Source organism: Chiloscyllium plagiosum, unplaced genomic scaffold (assembly GCF_037043375.1).
Source record: "Chiloscyllium plagiosum isolate Xiang-an unplaced genomic scaffold, Cpla_swu_hap1 HiC_scaffold_43, whole genome shotgun sequence".
Taxonomy (NCBI): Eukaryota; Metazoa; Chordata; class Chondrichthyes; order Orectolobiformes; family Hemiscylliidae; genus Chiloscyllium; species Chiloscyllium plagiosum.
Window position 1 is genome coordinate 26379862 of NW_028270181.1, and position 17875 is coordinate 26397736.

General features: G+C 43.8%; 1 protein-coding gene across 3 annotated transcripts in view; it reads left to right on the top strand.

The window, feature by feature from the left end:
- Window positions 1-17875, top strand: part of LOC122541762 (multimerin-2) — a 47296-nt gene that overhangs the window by 15085 nt on the left and 14336 nt on the right. Inside the window, exons 2-5 of one of the 3 annotated variants that reach the window (XM_043678711.2) lie at window positions 549-671; window positions 1936-2042; window positions 10108-10185; window positions 16855-17019. In XM_043678711.2, coding sequence (XP_043534646.2) covers window positions 549-671; window positions 1936-2042; window positions 10108-10185; window positions 16855-17019 — 473 coding nt within the window. The remainder of the gene's footprint in view (window positions 1-548; window positions 672-1935; window positions 2043-10107; window positions 10186-16854; window positions 17020-17875) is intronic. The other 2 variants (XM_043678712.2, XM_087982398.1) reach the window with 2 other exon arrangements.

The following is a 17875-nucleotide window of genomic DNA, read 5'->3' on the forward strand; positions in this document are numbered from 1 at the left end:
CCAGTTCCACTATTTACAAGGTGCAAAGCCTACTCCCAATGAAAATGGCCTTGTTTCCAGCCGTGGAACACTGCCCCCTATTTTCACTATAGGGATCATCATCAATTGTTACAGAAGGCACGCACTTATCCCTTTTGAGGAAGTCTGTACAAATCATTCTTTCATTTATTACAGAAATCAGTCATTGATTATATTACCAACCTCAACTTTGCAATCTCAGTTTTTGGAATCTCAATGTGTCTTTGATGACTGTTAAAGAAGACTTTAAGAACTTAGGTTTGATTACCCATAGAATCTCTACAGCGTGGAAACCAAGCCATTAGGCCCAAGTCCACACCAATCCTTCCAAACAGAAACCCACCCAGACTCATTCCCCTAACTCTACATTTACCCGTGACTAATGCACCTAACCCACACATCTCTGAACCATTATTGATCTTAGAATTTCAGAATTATTTTTACATGTTAGATAATGCAAAGAACCATTAATTTCTATAAATATAACCCTTGGAACAGTCTACACATTTCTTTTTCTCCCCTTGTTTTAGGAACTGGTGTGCCTTTGTGAAATCCAAATTGTCCTCTACGGTGGTTTCATGTGGAGTCGAGCGATTTGTCCAAAGAGCTGTGGAGCCCTGTATAAATGGGATGGTGAATTGCCCAAGGGTGGTGTAAGTACCAACCCAGATTTCACACTGGACACTGGAGAGTGAAGGGCTTGCATCTTGTACAGTGAGTGATTTCTCTAAAGGAGTGGGAGACAAGGCAATGTTGAGTGTATCGATGGAGGTGTCCAGTGGACTAGAGGATGCGGACCCTGAAGGATGCTTGTGAGCTATAGAATTGGAGGCTGGGTGTGTTTAGTAAGAGACCTGGAAATTTGTATTTGATTTAATCCTGCGATTTAACCTGAACCTGCAGCCAAGGTTTGACCTTAGAGCACCATTGCTGATATGAACCTTGCAGACCTTCCAATCTCCAGCAGATATTCTGATACCTTGCAGTCGATGAACAGCACCACTGGCATTGGCTGGCTACATGACCAACTCTGCTCTCTCAGAGTGAAGGTGTTCAACAGCTCATGGAGCTAGCCTTGAGGTTGTTCACTGGGGTGGGGTGGGGGAGGGGGGTGGGGGTGGCGGCAATGAGCCACTGAAAAATATGTGAGTAGCCCCATGACCCTCTCAGTAACAACGTCACCTCATGTATCCAGGAAAAAAGAGTTTCTGTGACAATGTTTAAGTCTTGAGGGCTGTGGAGGGTGACAGATTTGATTCTGAAGTTTGAAAAAGCATTAAGTAGGTAAGATGTGGAATTCTCAATCATTACAAGAACAAAATGGTAATCCATCTATTTCAGAAGAGCACAGGGGCATCTCAAATGCAAAACATTTTCCTCACTGTTCAGATCAGTCTGTGCTTTTCTATCCCCCACCCAGTCTCTGATTTCATGGATTTAGCCTCCCACCAACACCCTACATCACCATGAGGTTCCCCAAAACTCTGTTACTGGACCAAGTCCCACTCACTCATCACCCCCCTGCTCACTGACCCGGTTTGGCTCCTTGTCCACTGACGCATCAATTTTAATACTCACCTCCATGTTTTCAAATCCTGCAATCCTCCCTGGCTCTGAAACCTCCTCCAACCTGATAGACCTTCAGGGTCTCCACGCTCCTGATGAGCCTCTGCAGAACCTTAGGTTTTAATTGCTCCTTCATTAGCTGTCCTGCATTCAGATGTCCAGGTTCCAAGCCCTGGAATTCCTTCCCTAAACTTTTCCACCTCTCTAACTCCTGCCTATTTAACACCAGCTGTAAATAAAATTCTGCCTTTTTGACCAAGGCTTTGGTCATCGGCTTCAATATCTCAGCTTCTACTGTGTTTTGATGATGTGTTTGTAAATCTAGGTTTTAAGATGTAAATTGTTGTTTAGGTACCAACCGGCTCTAAGACCCATGTACAAGGTGAAGCAAATGATTGTGACATCCTTGGAGTGGAAATGCTGTCCTGAGTATACAGGACCCAACTGTGAACACACAGGTAAACCTCAGCATTGCCATTCCTAAGTCTGTACTTCAACAAATGGTTTCCACACCAGGGGACAAAAATACTTCTTTGTAGTCAATGATGCTACATGGGAGGTGTGATGGATGCAAAATTCAGTGATTGTGCAAAGGGTGAGGTGCAACAGATGCATTGTTTAAGACAGTTACCTAGAGGACATTAAGTACAAGATCCATCCGGAGAATTGAACGCTCTTGTGGTATAATGTTAGTGTCTGTATCTTTGAGCCAGAAGACTAGGGATTCAAGGGATGCATCATAAAATCTCTGCAACGGTTGATGTAGAAAATATCTACAACCTGAGACACTCAGGATTGGTAGTGTTGTTGGTCCCAGTTACAGGGATGTGACCTGTACTTGGATGCACTGATGGCCTGTGCTAATCTAGTAGTCAGAGGGACACATCATTAGTGTTACAAGAGGGTCAGTGTTGGTGGGTTTTGTTTGGAGGGGCTCCAGGGACTTGCCATATACTCTTTGGAGAAGAATGGATTGGATGGCCCAATTCTGGATGAGGTTTGAGATGTGGTTCAGTAATGCTGGATCGATACTTCGCTCAGTGTACTACGTTGGAGGAGTTGAGAAATTTATTATATAGTTCTACCTTTACGTTCTTCGAAACACCCGTAAACAGTGAGTTCCTCAAGTGGTGAAAACGTGCAACCTATTAAACTGCACAAATATAGAATGTCCGTTCTAATCCAGAAAACAAGTCTTCTGTTAATATTTGTCTTTAAACCACAGATTAGCGAAGATCAGACTCAATGAGTGGAGGGTATACAGTAAGAAATAAACGGGTGTGAATTGACGAAAACTGGACTTTAATTGAACTTTCTGAACAGAGAGACTACAGTGAAGTTAGTTCAATGCTGGCTAATGGTGTGAATCTACTGTACACGTTAATCTTGTGCAATACACAAGAGGACGATGGTGACGAGGTTGGGATGGAAATTTCTTCTGCATTTCATTTCAGGTGTTGAGGATGAAGAGTATTTTGACACTTCTTGAAAATCCTAAAGCGGATTTTGAGGAAATTTGAGTAATGTGCAAATTTGCAGCTTTTGCGCAAATCATGCTCAGGTATGAGGTAGCAGTGTATGTAACTGAAGAAATGGCACAAAGGGTGTGTGGAATACATTACCCCATTGCCTATGGGACAAAGGGCTCAAGTGTCTGTTCAGGAAATATTTGTGAATGGTTTCTCTCTGTGGGAACTGGATGGTTTACTCTCATTATTCTCTGCAGCTCCCCTCATTAGCTGAGCTCTAGGCCTTTATGGTGCCCATCTCATGGTATTTTCCCTCTCGCCAATGCCAGAACCTCTTGATATTCCCAATGCCAGTGCCATTTTTAAAGCTGGGTTGTGCACCCAGTTCAGTGCTGCCAGTCAGGAGTTACTCTTCATAGTGCACTCAGTGGAAGGGGAGACAAAATAAGTGTTTCTGAGAGTGTAGCAGACACTTCATTTGAAATGCAAGAGCTCACTCAGAACGGTATTAAACTACACAAGTTAGCCACTCTTAATGTCATCCCATCTTACTACCCTGTCTACTTGAATCCTGCTGTTTCCCCAGTGCTCGGTGTAACCTACCATCTTCTCAAAGTTCAACATGGAAATGTCACATACTGGAAGGACTTTAACAGGTGAAAATATTCACTTTTATTCACCAACAGCAAAAGAAAAGGGGAACAGATCCTTTGGGAACAGATGGGGATCTGTATTTCAAACAAATCAACAAGAGATCACTTCACCTATTCAGGTGTTAATTCAGCCTGGTTTGGCTTGGAGTAACCAACACGCGATCATGCAGAAGATGATGTTCTTCCTGCTCCTCCTCTGAGGTCTGTGTTCACTCTCCCAACTCTTCAGCCTCTATCACCTCCCTCATTGCTTGCTCCAGTTGTGCAAATGCAAGGATTATCGAGCGCTCTCCATCTGGAGTCTACTGCAAATACCACTCGCCCCACCTTCAGGAGGTCTGTCGCCTACTCTGTGACATCCCTGGTTGAAGAATGGATTTTGCTCAGTCTCAGTCAGGGGGAACGGACCATTGTTCCAGAAGGTAGTCCTGGTCTCCCAATAACATCTGTGTAAAGCATTCAACTCTTGATGGGTTACCATACAGGTCGGCCATGACATGCCTCCACATGGAACTGTGACACATTCCAATGGATGCAGCACCAGCCTCGATACAGGGACTTTATTTTAGTGAACACAGTACAAATCCATGTCACGCAAATACAGCAGGAGATTGTAATTACTGTGTGATTGGTGAAACCTTGCCCCCCCCCAAAATCACCCAAGAAAGGCAGCATTGTATATCAATGAATACTTACTGTTCAAGATGAGAGGGAATTAGGTCTGTGCCCTTGTCTAACCTAACAGCAGGGATTGACTTTGTGAATTGTAGCCAACTAGTGCCACTTGATGTCACCTGGGATTAAATCTTATCGTCATTTCTGTGAAGCAATTTGTACTGACTAATTACACAGTTAAAAATCACACAACACCAGGTTATAGTCTAACAGGTTTATTTGGAAGCACTAGCTTTCAGAGTGTTGCTCCTTCATCAGGTAGCTACACGTTAATTTCTCTTGAAGTGGAAGGGAGGCAGGAGCTTGCCTTGGGTGATAGGTATAGCAAAAATTGAGAAATATTGAGTCTATGCCCAAAATCACATGCCAAAACTATTGAGTTTTGAGAAGTTGGTTTGCAATTTCTCGCTTCCCAAAGCAGTTGGTGTCAGATATTTGTTGAGAGTTTACAAGAGTTGGAAATATTTCCAAATGGGAAAGGAGTCATCTGCAGAAAGAGGTGCACAACTTTAGGGTGTGAGACATGAAAGTGACAGAGGGTGTAGAGGATGGTCTGGGTATTACGCATGAGTCCCACATTCGAGGGATGTGCTGCATTCAGTAATGTGGGAGATCAATGGGGCAGTGGGTAGCACTCATCACTTGAAAGTGCGTTCATTTACATATAGTCATTAAACTTCTTATGAGACTGTTCACAAGTCTTCAGAGGGAGAAAGACAAAAAAACTGCAGATGCTGGGATCTAAACTAGACAGGCAGGAGGCTGGAAGCACACAGCAAGCCAGGCAGCATCAGGAGCTGGAGAAGTTGATGTTTCGGGTGTAACCCTTCTTCAGGATAGGGGGTGGGTGAGAGAGGGGAGCTGCAGATAAAGTGGGTGGTGGGGGCAGGGTGGTGAAGTGGGGATAGGTAAAGACATGTAGAGGGTACGACCTAGTTGGTCAATGGGAGGTATGAATCAGTTCAGTGGCTGGGGGAATTGGCAAGTGGAGGGGGGAAGGGCTGGGAAGGGAGTCAGGGGATGGGAAGGGAGGTTGTTAGAAATTGGAGAACTCAATGTTGAGTTTTTTAGGCTGTAGGGTGCCCAGGCGGAAGAGGAGGTGTTATTCCTTCAGTTTGCAGTGTGGTTTGTTGTGGCATTGGAGGTGGCCAAGGATGGTCATGTCAGAAAGGGAGTTAGTGGGGGAATTGAAATGGGTGCTGACTGAGATGTCTGGTTGGCCCCTGCGGTCCCAGCTGCGATGCTCAGTGAACCGTCCCCTAAGTAGAGAAGACCACGTTGGGAGCACCTGATGCAGTAAACTAGGTTGGAAGAGAGGCAGGTGAACCTCTGTCTCACCTGGAAGAACTGTTTGGGGCCCTGGATGGAGGTGAGGGGGGGTTGGTGTATCAGCAGGTTTTGCATCTTTTCCGGTTGCGGGGGAGGTACCTGGGGGTTTTGGGGGGGCGGTCGGTGGGGAGAGTGGTGTGAACCACGGACTGTCAAAGGGAACGGTCCTTATGGAAGGCAGTGAGGGGTGGGGAGGGGAAGATGTTCTTGGTGGTGGGGTCTAGTTGGAGTTGGCCGAAGTGTTTAAGGATGGTGCATTGGATGAGTGCCCATGGCCACCACCTGGATTTGGAGGAAATGGGAGGAGTTAAAGGAAATGTTATTGAATGTGAGGACTACCTCGGCGAGGCGGAAGAGAATGCAGACTTCGCCACCGCTTCCCATTCCTTTCTGAATATTCTCCTGCCACCACTCCATTCCCACCAACAGAAACATGGCGTCCCTCCAGACACCCTGGCCAGCACATAGGCTGAATCAGGACTGCAGGACTCCCAACCTCCTCCACACTCTGGGCAGCCAATTAGATTCATAAGAACAAGGAGGAGGAGTAAGCCATTCAGCCCCTCAAGTCTGCAGTGCCATTTAATATGATCATGGCTGATCTCAGCTTAGACTCAACTCCACTTTCTTGCCTGTCCCCCATAACTCTTCAACTAATGAAAAACCTGTCTCTCCCCTCCTTAAACTTACTCAGTGTCTCAGCATCAGTCAGCCTCTGGGATGCTGTGCTTTGCCAGATTTATGACCATTTGAGAGACATTTGGTCAAATGATTAACACTGGGGTTTTCTGTGCTGTATGACTCCATGTGTCCACTATAATTGCTCTTTGAAATGGGCTAGTATGCCATTCAGTTGTATAAAGAATGATTAATTCCAAGAAAAATAGCCCAGTGTAACCTTCTGAGGAGAATTAGAAGTGTCTTTTTCAAGGAAGCATAAGGTAGACAGTAAATGTGTCCTTGTCTCTACCCACTTCCTGAGAACAAAATTTAAAAATGACTGTTGCAAGCCCAGAAATACAACCCAATCACTGCAACAGTGGGTTGCCAGAGTGCCAATCACCAAGTGATTGTTAGTGGCAAAATGCACCAACGCAAACTGGACATCACCGAGACACACCTCTGCCAGTCCAGGAAAATACAAGATTTCCCCTGGATACAGCCTTGTTCGAAGAACCAGCATTGGATCAGTTAGAAACATAGTGAGAAATACTGTGCAGGATGTAAGGATTATTAGAGCTGTGTACAACACAAAGTATCAAACACACTAGAATGTACAACTCGAAGACTAACTGCATTAGCACAAAATTGCTTTGAAGTCCATTGGATATTTAAGATGAGAAGAGGAGCAGGATTTGTACAATTAATGGTAGGGTCTTGGGTAATGTTGTAGAATGAAAGGACCTAGGGGTTCAGGTACATAATTCTTTGAAGTTTGCATCACAGGTAGACAGCACACTTGCCTTCATTGCTCAGACCTTTGACCAGAGGAGTTGGGAAGTCATGTTGAGGTTGTACAGGACATTGGAGAGGCCTCCTCTGGATTACTGTGTGCAGTTCTGGTTGCCCTGCTATATGAAGGATATTACTAAGCTGGAGAGGATTCAGAAGAGATTGACCAGATGTTGCTGGGTATGGAAGGTTTAGATTAGATTAGATTTCCTACAGTGTGGAAATAGGCCCTTCAGACCAACATGTCCACACTGACCCATTTCCCTCTGACTAATGCACCTAACACTACAGGCAATTTAGCATGGCCAATTCACCTAACCTGCACATCTTTGGACTTTGGGGGGAAACTGAAGCACCCGGAGGAAGCCCACGCAGACACGGGGAGAATGTGCAAACTCCACACAGACAGTCATCCGAGGCTGGAATCTCAGCGCCTCCCTGGCGCTGTGAGGCAGCAATTCTAACCACTGAGCCACCGTGCCACCCACAATAAGTTATAAAGTTAAAGTTATAAAGAAAGGTTGGAGAGGCTAGGACGTTTTTTTCACTAGAGTATAGGAGGTTAAGAGGTGTCCTTAGACAGCTTTATAAAATCATGAAGGTATAAATAGGGTTAATGGAAGGTGTCTTTTCCCTAGAATGGGAGATTAGAGCTCTATAAAATCATGAGGGGCATAGATAGAGTTAATTGTAGGGGTCTTTTGACTAGGATGGGGCATTTCAAGACAAGGGGGTGTATTTTTAAGATGAGAGGAGAGATTTAAAAAGACATGAGGGATAATTTGTTTTATAGAGAGGATGGTTCACGTGTGGCATGAACTTCCTGAGAAAGTAACGGGATCAGGTACAGTTACAACGTTTAAAAGACACATTTAAGTTCATGAATAAGAAAGGTTTGGAGGGATATGGGCCAGGAGCTGGCAGGTGGGACCAGTTTAATTTGGGATTATGTTCGGTGTGGACTGGTTGGACCGAAAGGTCTGTTTCCATGTTGTATAACACTATGAAACTTCCCAGTGGCTCTCCGCACCGACAGTGGCCAGTTCCAGAGCTGGGAGCAGGGCTTCACGAAGAGTGACAGCACCTCCTCCCTGCAGGAATATTACAGGAGTCTACAGATACTCGGTGGAGGAGCTGCTTTGCTGAAACGACCCTTTTATTCAAAAAATTAATTTCCTTGCCAGGGGCATCATCCTCTGAATAGCCCAAACAGTGACTGCTTTTGCACCCTCAGCCCCACAGGCAGGGTCATGCTACATGTAACTCCTGTAACTGTAGCCTGCCCTTCAACACAAGTTCCAGGCTGACACTGCATTGCAGCACTGACAGAGGGTTGTACTGTCAGAGGCTGTGGCTTCCTGATGACATATTAAACTGAGAACCCTCTCTGCACTCTCACATAAATACAGAAATCCCTGCGGGACCATTCCAAAGAAGTGTGTGGGAGTTTGCCTTGACGTTTTGATGAATATTTACCCCTTAATCAGTCCCCAAACCCAGAGTTTCAGCTCTGCAAGGGGCTGAAAGGGTTAAAATAGAAGCATGCCTGCTATGACGATGTCAGAGGGACTTGGTGGGAGAGCTGGTTGTTTAAAACAAGAGCCACTTTTCATTAAAATCAGGAATTGGTATCCTCGACCCTGTCAGACGAAGGGGGCCTTGTATGTCCCACCTCCCTCCCAAACTTGTAAAGGATGATGGGGCAGCAAACCTGGGCCACAAATAGCCCCATCCAACATGATGCTCCACAGACCGGATTGTTCAGATGGCAGTAACCACGGTGCTGTCCCTGGGATCTTGCTGTGTATAACTTGGCTGCAATACTTTGTGCACTGTAACAGTGAAAAATCTTCATAAAATCCACTGGTTGTGAAACACTTTAGGGGTGCCTAGTGGTCTTGTGTGGTGCTATATAAATTCAAATCTTCCTTCTTAATGCAAAAATATTAGTCGTTTTGCAATTTTGCTCTCTCGCTCACGGGATGAGGGCATTGCTGGCCGGGTTAGCATTTATTGCCCATCCCTAATTGCCCAGAGGGCAGTTAAGTGTCAACCAATTGCTGTGGGTCTGGGGTCACATGGCCTCACCAGCTAAGGATGGCAGATTTCCTTCTCTTTGGGACATTTGAGACCCAAATGGGTTTTTATCCCTGGCAAAGATGGTAGGAACTGGCACAACCTTAGGCAGACCTGAGCCATCTGCAGCACAAAATTGGAACACAGGGGGGTGCTAGTGATCAACTGAGACCAGAAATGCCCCATTCATATGGACCAACCAGTGGAGACCTGAATACAGAAAGCGCTCTGGCTCAGTTCCTGGCAGGAGGGGAGCTGGACAATGCACACACAACTCGCCCAGTCCAAAGGCTGAGAGAGTTTGTTCTTCTCTATGCAGACTCTCTGATTCACTTGGGCCTTCTCTGTAAATTGTCACCAATAAGCCAGCAGACTGGCCATACTCCTGTAACTTGCAGGGCTATCGGCCAAAAGCTGCAAAATGGGATTAGGTTGGGAGGCTGTTTTCTGTGACTTCTCTGGTTCTACAGATCTCCAAATGTCCTCCCAGTTGTAGCTCTTGTCACACCCTGGGAGCATCAGATAATGACAATGCACGGTGGTTCACAGCGCCAGGGCTCCGTGTTCAATTCCAGTCTCGGGTGGACTTCCTCTGGGTGCTCCAGTTTCCTCCCACATTCCAAAGGTGTGCAGGTTAGCTGGATAGGCCATGGTACAGGGTGGGTCTGTTTTGTTTCTCTCCAGAGGGTTGGTGCAGACTCAATGGGCTGAATGGCCTCTTTCAGCATTGTAGACTTTCTATGGTTCTATTGGAATTATATGACACACTGGAAAACATGCACCCACAACAGAAAACATAATCTGAATGGCATCACATGTACCATGTTGTAAACTGAAAATTATTCAAACAGTTTTGTCTATTCCTCTAGTGCTGAAGGAGCTGGTTGCAACAGGCTCTCTGGAGACGTTGGAAGGACAGCAAACAATCAAAGCATTCATAAATTCAAGTAAGTCCCAGTTCAGGCAAAACAAAAATGAATTTACATTAGAAAGACTAACTTTGTTTCTCTCTCCACTGATGTTGCCAGACTTGCTGAGTTTCTTTGGGGTGGGAATAGACTTGTAGCACAATGGTAATATGCCTACCTCTCAGCCAGGAGAGCCAGATTCAAGTCCTACCTATTCCAGAGGTGTGTAATACCATCTCTGAACAAATTGATTATAATATTTCCTCCCCCGTTGTAATTGGGTTTGTTTTGTTAATTTATGGGTGAATGAGCAATATTCAGCTCCATCTTTGATCCAGGTGACCAGGATTGGCCTCAGAAAGGAACAGCCATATTTGTCACTTGTTATCTGAGAAAGAGACAGCCCTGAGCTCTTCAAATTCCTGGGGGTTACCATTGACCATAAACTGAATTGGACTAGTCTTATAGATACAGTAGGCCTATCTCCCATTTACAATGCACAAGTCAGGAATATGATGGAATATTCTGCACTTGTTTGGATGGATGCAGCTCAAACAACCCTCAAAAAGCTTGACATCATCTAGGACAAAGCAGCTTGCTTGATTGGCACCACACCCACAAACATCTACGTGCTCCATCACTGACATCAGTAGCAGCAGTGTGTACCATCTACAAGATGTACTTGCAGCAACTTCACACACCTCCTTTGTCAGCATCTTCCAAACCTGCAACTTCAACAAAAGTTGAAGAGTGTGGTGCTGGAAAAGCACAGCCGGTCAGGCAGCATCCGAGGAACAGGAGAATTGAGGTTTCAAGCGTAAGCCTGAACCGTTGAATCTCCTGCTCCTCGGATGCTGCCTGACCGGCTGTGCTTTTCCAGCACCACACTCATCGACTCTGATCCCCAGCATCTGCAGTCCTCACTTTCTCCTAACTTCAATAAAATGTTAAAGACAGCAAATGCTTGGGAACACCATGTTCCCCACTGTGTTGCTGTTCTATCATTGTTACTGGATCAAATTCCTAGACCTCCCTCACGAACAGCATTGTGAGCAAACCAGTACCCCAAGGACTGCAGAGATTTAAGAAAGCAGTGCATCATGACTTTCTCAAGGACAAGTCGAGACAGGCCTGGGGGCTAGCCAATAACACCGATATTCCATGAACTAATTTTTAAAAAAAAAGGTAGATTGCCAAACAAAAGTGGTTTTGATAGACCTTTCAGAGGGGCTCATTTTAAATGGCAGAGCAGTGCAACAGGACCCAGCCCTTTCAAATTGGGATCAAAGTGTGTCCTCCAGATGGTGAAATAAGTCATAGCTCTAAATTGGAATCTGGCACATTCATACTTTACAAATCTTTACACTTGACATTTAGCAATCCTCAGTAGTCATATAACATGACATCGAACACACGGATGTCCCGAAGATCATGAAGCAGAGTTCATTATTCCACCAGCGTCAGATCATTACAAACATGAGCGTTCTCCCCGTATCTGCGTAGGTTTCCATCAGATGCTTCGGTTTCCACCCACAGTCCAAAGACCTGCAAGCTAGATGGATTGGGCATGCGAAATTACCCCCAGTGTCTAGGGATGTCTATGTTACTCGCATTAACCATGGAAAATGCAAGGCTATAGGGTTAGGCCAGGGGGATGGGTCTGAATGGGATGCTCTTCAGAGGATCATTGTGGATGTGATGGGCCAAATGGCCTGTTTCCACATTGTAGGGATTCTATGGATGAAGGGAAATCAAGGTTAAACAAGGAGGTATTTAGTGTATTTATAAGGAGTTAAATCTGTGGCTTACATTGAGTTGAGGAATCCTTCTGCTCCTTCTTCCCCTGAGACCTCCCTCCCCTAAAGACCTTGTTTCTTCCAGAGAGGGTCTGATTGACTGCTCTGGCTGCTTTCCCTCACCATCACCAGCTGCTGCTGGAGGTTCAGTTGCAGTGATTCAGAGCATGAGTTATTTGGTTTGATGCCATATTTATAGTTGATGACTGGGCTAACATGAGAATGCTCATGCAAATTCCATGAAGACTGTACCTGACTCTGTGCAATGTTACAATATTAAATATTTTACATTTAAGATCACATACTATTTGACTGTGAGCAAGGATTAATATCTCGGAATGATTTGTGCCTGAAACTTGAGAGATACATAACTGATGCAAATTTAAGATTCAACTACAGCATCTACTACGCCGAGGTTGGATTTAAGAGACATTCTGAAATATCCATCGCACAGCAGAAATGGTACGGACCGTTGTGTTTGATTCATGGACTGAGAGGTTTTCTGGTTTTAATGAATATTCCAATCTGTGATCCCCTGAGAAGCTGCATAGTAAAGTATCAGATCATAAACCTATTTCAAAGGGAGAGTAGGAGGTACTACTATATCTGACTTGAGAATGCTGATTGGAGGACAGGAATTGAAAAATGTAGAAAGTCATTCCATTCCTCATTACTATCTTCCCTGATCTCCATGAGAACAAAATCCAAAGGATTAAATAACCATGGAAAGAATCCCAACAGTGCTAGTGTTTGTAGATATGTGGGTAGTAGAGCTTTTCCCTACTTTAAACTGGATGGGTATATGAAAAGGAAGGGTTCAGAGGGATACTGGCCACGTGCTGGCAAATGGGACTAGATTAATTTAGGATATCTGGTCAGCATGGATGGGTTGGACCGAAGGGTCTGTTTCCGTGCTATACAGCTCAATGACTCTACGGCTATGAACTGGGTCTACGAATGCTGAGAGTGGCTGCAAACCAACTTTGATCATTCGGAATTTAACACTGGTTTCCCCTGCTTTCAAACAGCCTTGCTGGATCCCTGTCACCAACTCAGTGGAGAGACAGAGGTTCGTCCTGTTGCTTTGTGACCCACACAGACAGTCACCCAAGGCTGGAATTGAATCCGGGACCCTGGTGCTGTGAGGCAGCAGTGCTAACAACTGAGCCACCGTGCCACTCTATATCATCAGTGAGAGTCTCCAGTGAAGCGCTGGTGGTATGTCTTGCCTCTGGTTAGAATGCAACACACACATCCTGTGTCAGGTGAAGTAAAGACATGCACAAGAATTTTTAGAGGAATGGCATTCTAACCAGAACTCAATAAACACACCGATTGAGATCCCATCTATCTTCCCTTGAAAAAAAAAGGAAATGACATCACCTACCTTAAGAAATCAAGTCCTGTAAATAGAGAGGCGGGACATACCACCAGCGCTTCACTGGAGACTCTCACTGATCATGTTACCTAGTCATGGTGATGAAATTTCTGAAAACAAACCTTCCAGCTCAGCGAGCTAACTTACATACATAAAAGAATAGGCTTAACTGTAATTCTACTGAAATGTTTAACAAAATAATATGTATAGAAACTACAGCCAGTTTACTGTTTCAATATATTAACATCCCATAAATACACCCTTGACAAAGGCAAATTCCATGAAATAGATTGTCTCACATGCAATCCAGCAGCAGGAAGAGAACACCAGTTTTTAACTGTAATAGAGAGAGGAATAAGAGCTTCCACATCCAGCTTCAAGACCCCAATAATTGCAGAAAGCTATATCTAAAAATCTTGGTTCTGTGGGAGCTTGACCCCACTCATTCAGGCTGCTTCTATTGTGCCAACATGTTTTAAAAGTCTAAGGCCTCTCAAGCTGTTTACTTTATTGATATTGAGCAGGCTGTCTTCATTAACGATAAACCAGGACAAAATATATCTCTTAAAGCTATAGTATCGCCATAATAGAAACAGAAAATATGAAAAGTAGGCCATTCAGCCCATCCAGATGGCTCCACCATTCAATAAGATCATGGCTGATACACCTCAAAGGCATTTCCTTACTCTAGCTCCATAACTTTGATATCTTTAATATCTAGAAATCCAGAACCCCTCGTGATCAAAGTACTTGCTGATTTGCTCTCCTAAATGGTCTGCTTAATTTTAAGATCAATTTAATAACATTAATATTTTTACAAATGGATTTGAAACAGGAGTGTTCAGGAGAGTTCTGGCTTGAATGCTGATCTGAAGAAGTCTCCCTTTGAGAGGGGTGGGAGGGTGGGTTGGAGAGAGAGAAAGTGAGAGAAAGAGAGAGAGAGAGAGAGAGAGAGAGAGACGAGCAGCCAGCAGAAACCATCCCTCATTGCCAGTCCCACAAACATCCCGAGGGAAACCTTTATTGTGTTGGCAGTATCGCCTGGAGACTGTGGCTACATATCCAGTCTGGTCAGTCACAGAATAAAAACAACAAATCAGCTCTTTGCAGGAAGCATGCTCTCTCCTCAATCAGGAAGTCCCGAGATTGATCCCATGGAATTCTCTGCAATTGACCGGAAATCTTGTGGCTTTCAATGCTTCTACTTGCTGGTTATTTTGAGACTGCTGAAATGGTTCAGCTCCACCCTCCCAGCCCCAGGCGACTTTTGGTTTAACTCACTGCTGAGCAGCTACCATTAGCCTTTCAATCTTAAGACTGATGAAATACAGAACTGTGTGTTAGGGCCCGGCCTGGGCAGGGCAGCACCTTCTGTACATTGAACAACAGCAACAACGGTGCTCCATTACTCTGTTCCCAGCAACAGGATTGAAATCAGCTCTATCCAACTTATATAAATTGTTAACACCTTATTCATTCGAGAAATGTCAATCCTTTCCCATTGCCTTGGTGTCCTCAGAAATTAAAGATTGATTAAGAACATTCCTGCCTGTGACCTGGGAGAAAATTCAAAGGGACTTGCAAAAAAAACCTTTTAAATTTTCTTTGGACAATTTTGTTAATTACTTGTAAAATTATCAGTGATCATTCAGGCTGTTTGCAGGGTAGTCAAGAATTATTTACATAAATAATGAAGTATTTACACGTTCCAATTAGTGCAGGAAATTTGGTGATAAATAGGGATGGATTGAGGGGCTAGGGGATATAAGCCTCAGGAATACCCTGAATTAGAATCATTACCTTCAAGTGATTATAACCTACCTCCCCACGTAACTATTTTGTTTATTCATTACTGACAGAAGTCTCTCATATGGTGCTTTATCATAGGCCTTTTTCTTAATTCCAGATCATTATATCACTTTAATTCATTATCTTGGGTTATCGCTTAAACAATCTCTGATAATGGTCCTTTTCCTTATAAAAAAAAACTTCAGCGACTTCTGCCGTATAATTTTCCTTCTGGTTCCTGAATGTCCTTTCATCAATTTCTAAATATTTATTGGAACAACTCGTTGCATTCTCAAGTAAGGGTTTATGCTACATTACGTGGGTAGGATAATGTTACACCTGTTGGTGAACTCAGTCAGATAATGAGCAGTGGGATGGTATCTAAACAGCTAAGGAAATCACCCGTGTGGTCTTGCTTACTGTTTAATAGTTTGGCAGGTGGATGATGATGCAGGCAGCTGGGAAATCCAATCATTGAGATTTTACCTTCTATTGCTATTATACCCTTGTTTCTCATTGATCCTGAGAGCTGCACCTAATTCAGCATAGAATCTAGTTTCACTTAGAACAGGAACAGTTGCTGTGGTGATTCTCATCTCATTACAACAAGGGAAAAGGGACAATTTGTCCTCGTTCCTAGACCTGATATAGAGCCCAGAAGATATTCCCTCATAAATAATGTTGTATCAGTGACTTTGGGATAAGATCAATCAACTGAGCCCAAGCCGGAATCAATCTCTGGGCCTCCTTGTTCCATTCCATTGACGGGGTGCATTAGTAACCTATTCTGTGGAAACAGCATTTCAATGAGTCAATTGTCAAACAGCCTCCCCTGAAAGGGGATCTATTAAAATGAAAATTGCACCAATTAAAATAACCTTTTAGGATTTGTCATTGAGTAATTTGAGTCACAGCATGATCTATGTGTGCTTAACTCCATCAATAAACACATTGATTTAGATCCCATCTACCTTCCCTTGAAAAAAAGAACCAGAAATGACATCACCCACCTTAAGAAACCAAGACCTATAAATAGAGAGGTGGGACATATCACCAACACTTCACTGGAGACTTTCACTGACGATGTTACCTAGTCATGATGACGAACCGTCTGAAAACAAACCTTCCAGCTCAGCGAGCTAACTTACACATTTAGAATAGGTAACTGTCAACTCATGGTTCCTGAAGTTCTCGAGCAGAGGGTGGGGGTGGTGCATTGTTTCCTCTAGCTCTGGTGTAGATATTTTTAATCAAAGTTCAAAGTTGCTGGAGCAGGTAGTATGTGAACCTATACCTTCTGGCTCAGAGATAGAGACTATCACTGCCTTGATAACTTTGTTGTAGACTTATTGATGGAGATTATTCCTGCAATGTGTTAATAATTACAGTTTTATTCTATTTGAGACCACCAGGATAGCAGAGGATGAATGTAACAGGTCACAGAGTTTCTTGCACCAGTGAATTCCTATGTATTAATTACTTCCCAAATCTTTCTAGAGAATCATCAGAAAATGCTGAAAATACTCAGCGTTGAAAAATGGGGAGAAAGATAATGAAAAAGCTGATGAACCGTCACAGTCAGAAACATTATTTGTTTCTCTAATCACCGTGCTTGCCTGACTTGCTGAGTATTTCCAACATTTGCAGGGTTGAACCTGCGCAGCTCTTTGTGGAGCTCAGCAGTGAATAGTTTTAGTGTGATGCGTCTGTGCTGCCTGGACTTATGCTCTTTTCATTTTGCTGTAGCAGAATACATTACATCAAATAATGGTCTGCAGGGATCAGACTTGAAGCTGCATCTTCCACAGGACGATGTTTCTGCCACCACCGCCTCGACTCAGCCCTTCCAGGAACTCCTGAACAACCTTTCGCAAATTAATCCCTCGATTGAAAACAAGGAAAACAGAACAGGTACAGCCCAGCCTTAGTCTCTGAAACCTGAATGCCTATTGTGGTAACTGAAATACTTAAGAGCTGAAACCTTTGCTTCAAAACATAGAATAAATTTGATTGAAGTCTTCAAAATGAGACCACACTTAGAGTCTATTTCAACTGTGTAGATTATCAAGGGCCCAGGTACGTTGGTATCTCCAAACAGCTATGTAGATACCTCGATTTGCAAAGGATTGGTAGATTTTGGACCATGAGAGGATGTTGGAATTAAATTCTATAAAGAACTTCAAATAGATTTAAATAGATTTAAAGGACTCATTTGCAGAGTAATGGGGATAAAGTTGGAATTTGGGATTAAATGGAGCAGTTTTCAAGGAGCTGGGATAGAAGCACCAGGCCAAGTAGTTTCTTTCAGTAGCAAGTAGCTGACACATTCTTTCAGTGCAAGTTCACTGCAAGCATTCAAAGATGATCAGGTTGTGTTCTCCAGAGTATATGACTGTAAGCTGACACCAATAGATTTTACCTTCCAGAACAGTGTCACTGAAAGACAACCCATGAATAATGCTGTTTTTAAAAAACATTTTAAACCAACACAGCAGACATCACCCATGATTGCTCGCCTGCACCTCCTGGTGGCTGTTTCTCTAAACACCAAAACGAGCACTCATTGCTTAAATCAACTGCTTCTCATGCTGGAACTGTTCTGATGGCTTGTAGCATCCAAAGGGACTAGATAAAGGCTGAGAATGATTTTTCTGACAGTAAGTCCTGTAACTTCAAATCTGAACAAAGTGAATCACGCCAACAATGTTGTCATAGTGGGGTCAAAGGGCACTTTGATGCTTTGCCATGAGATGAAATGCAAATAGAA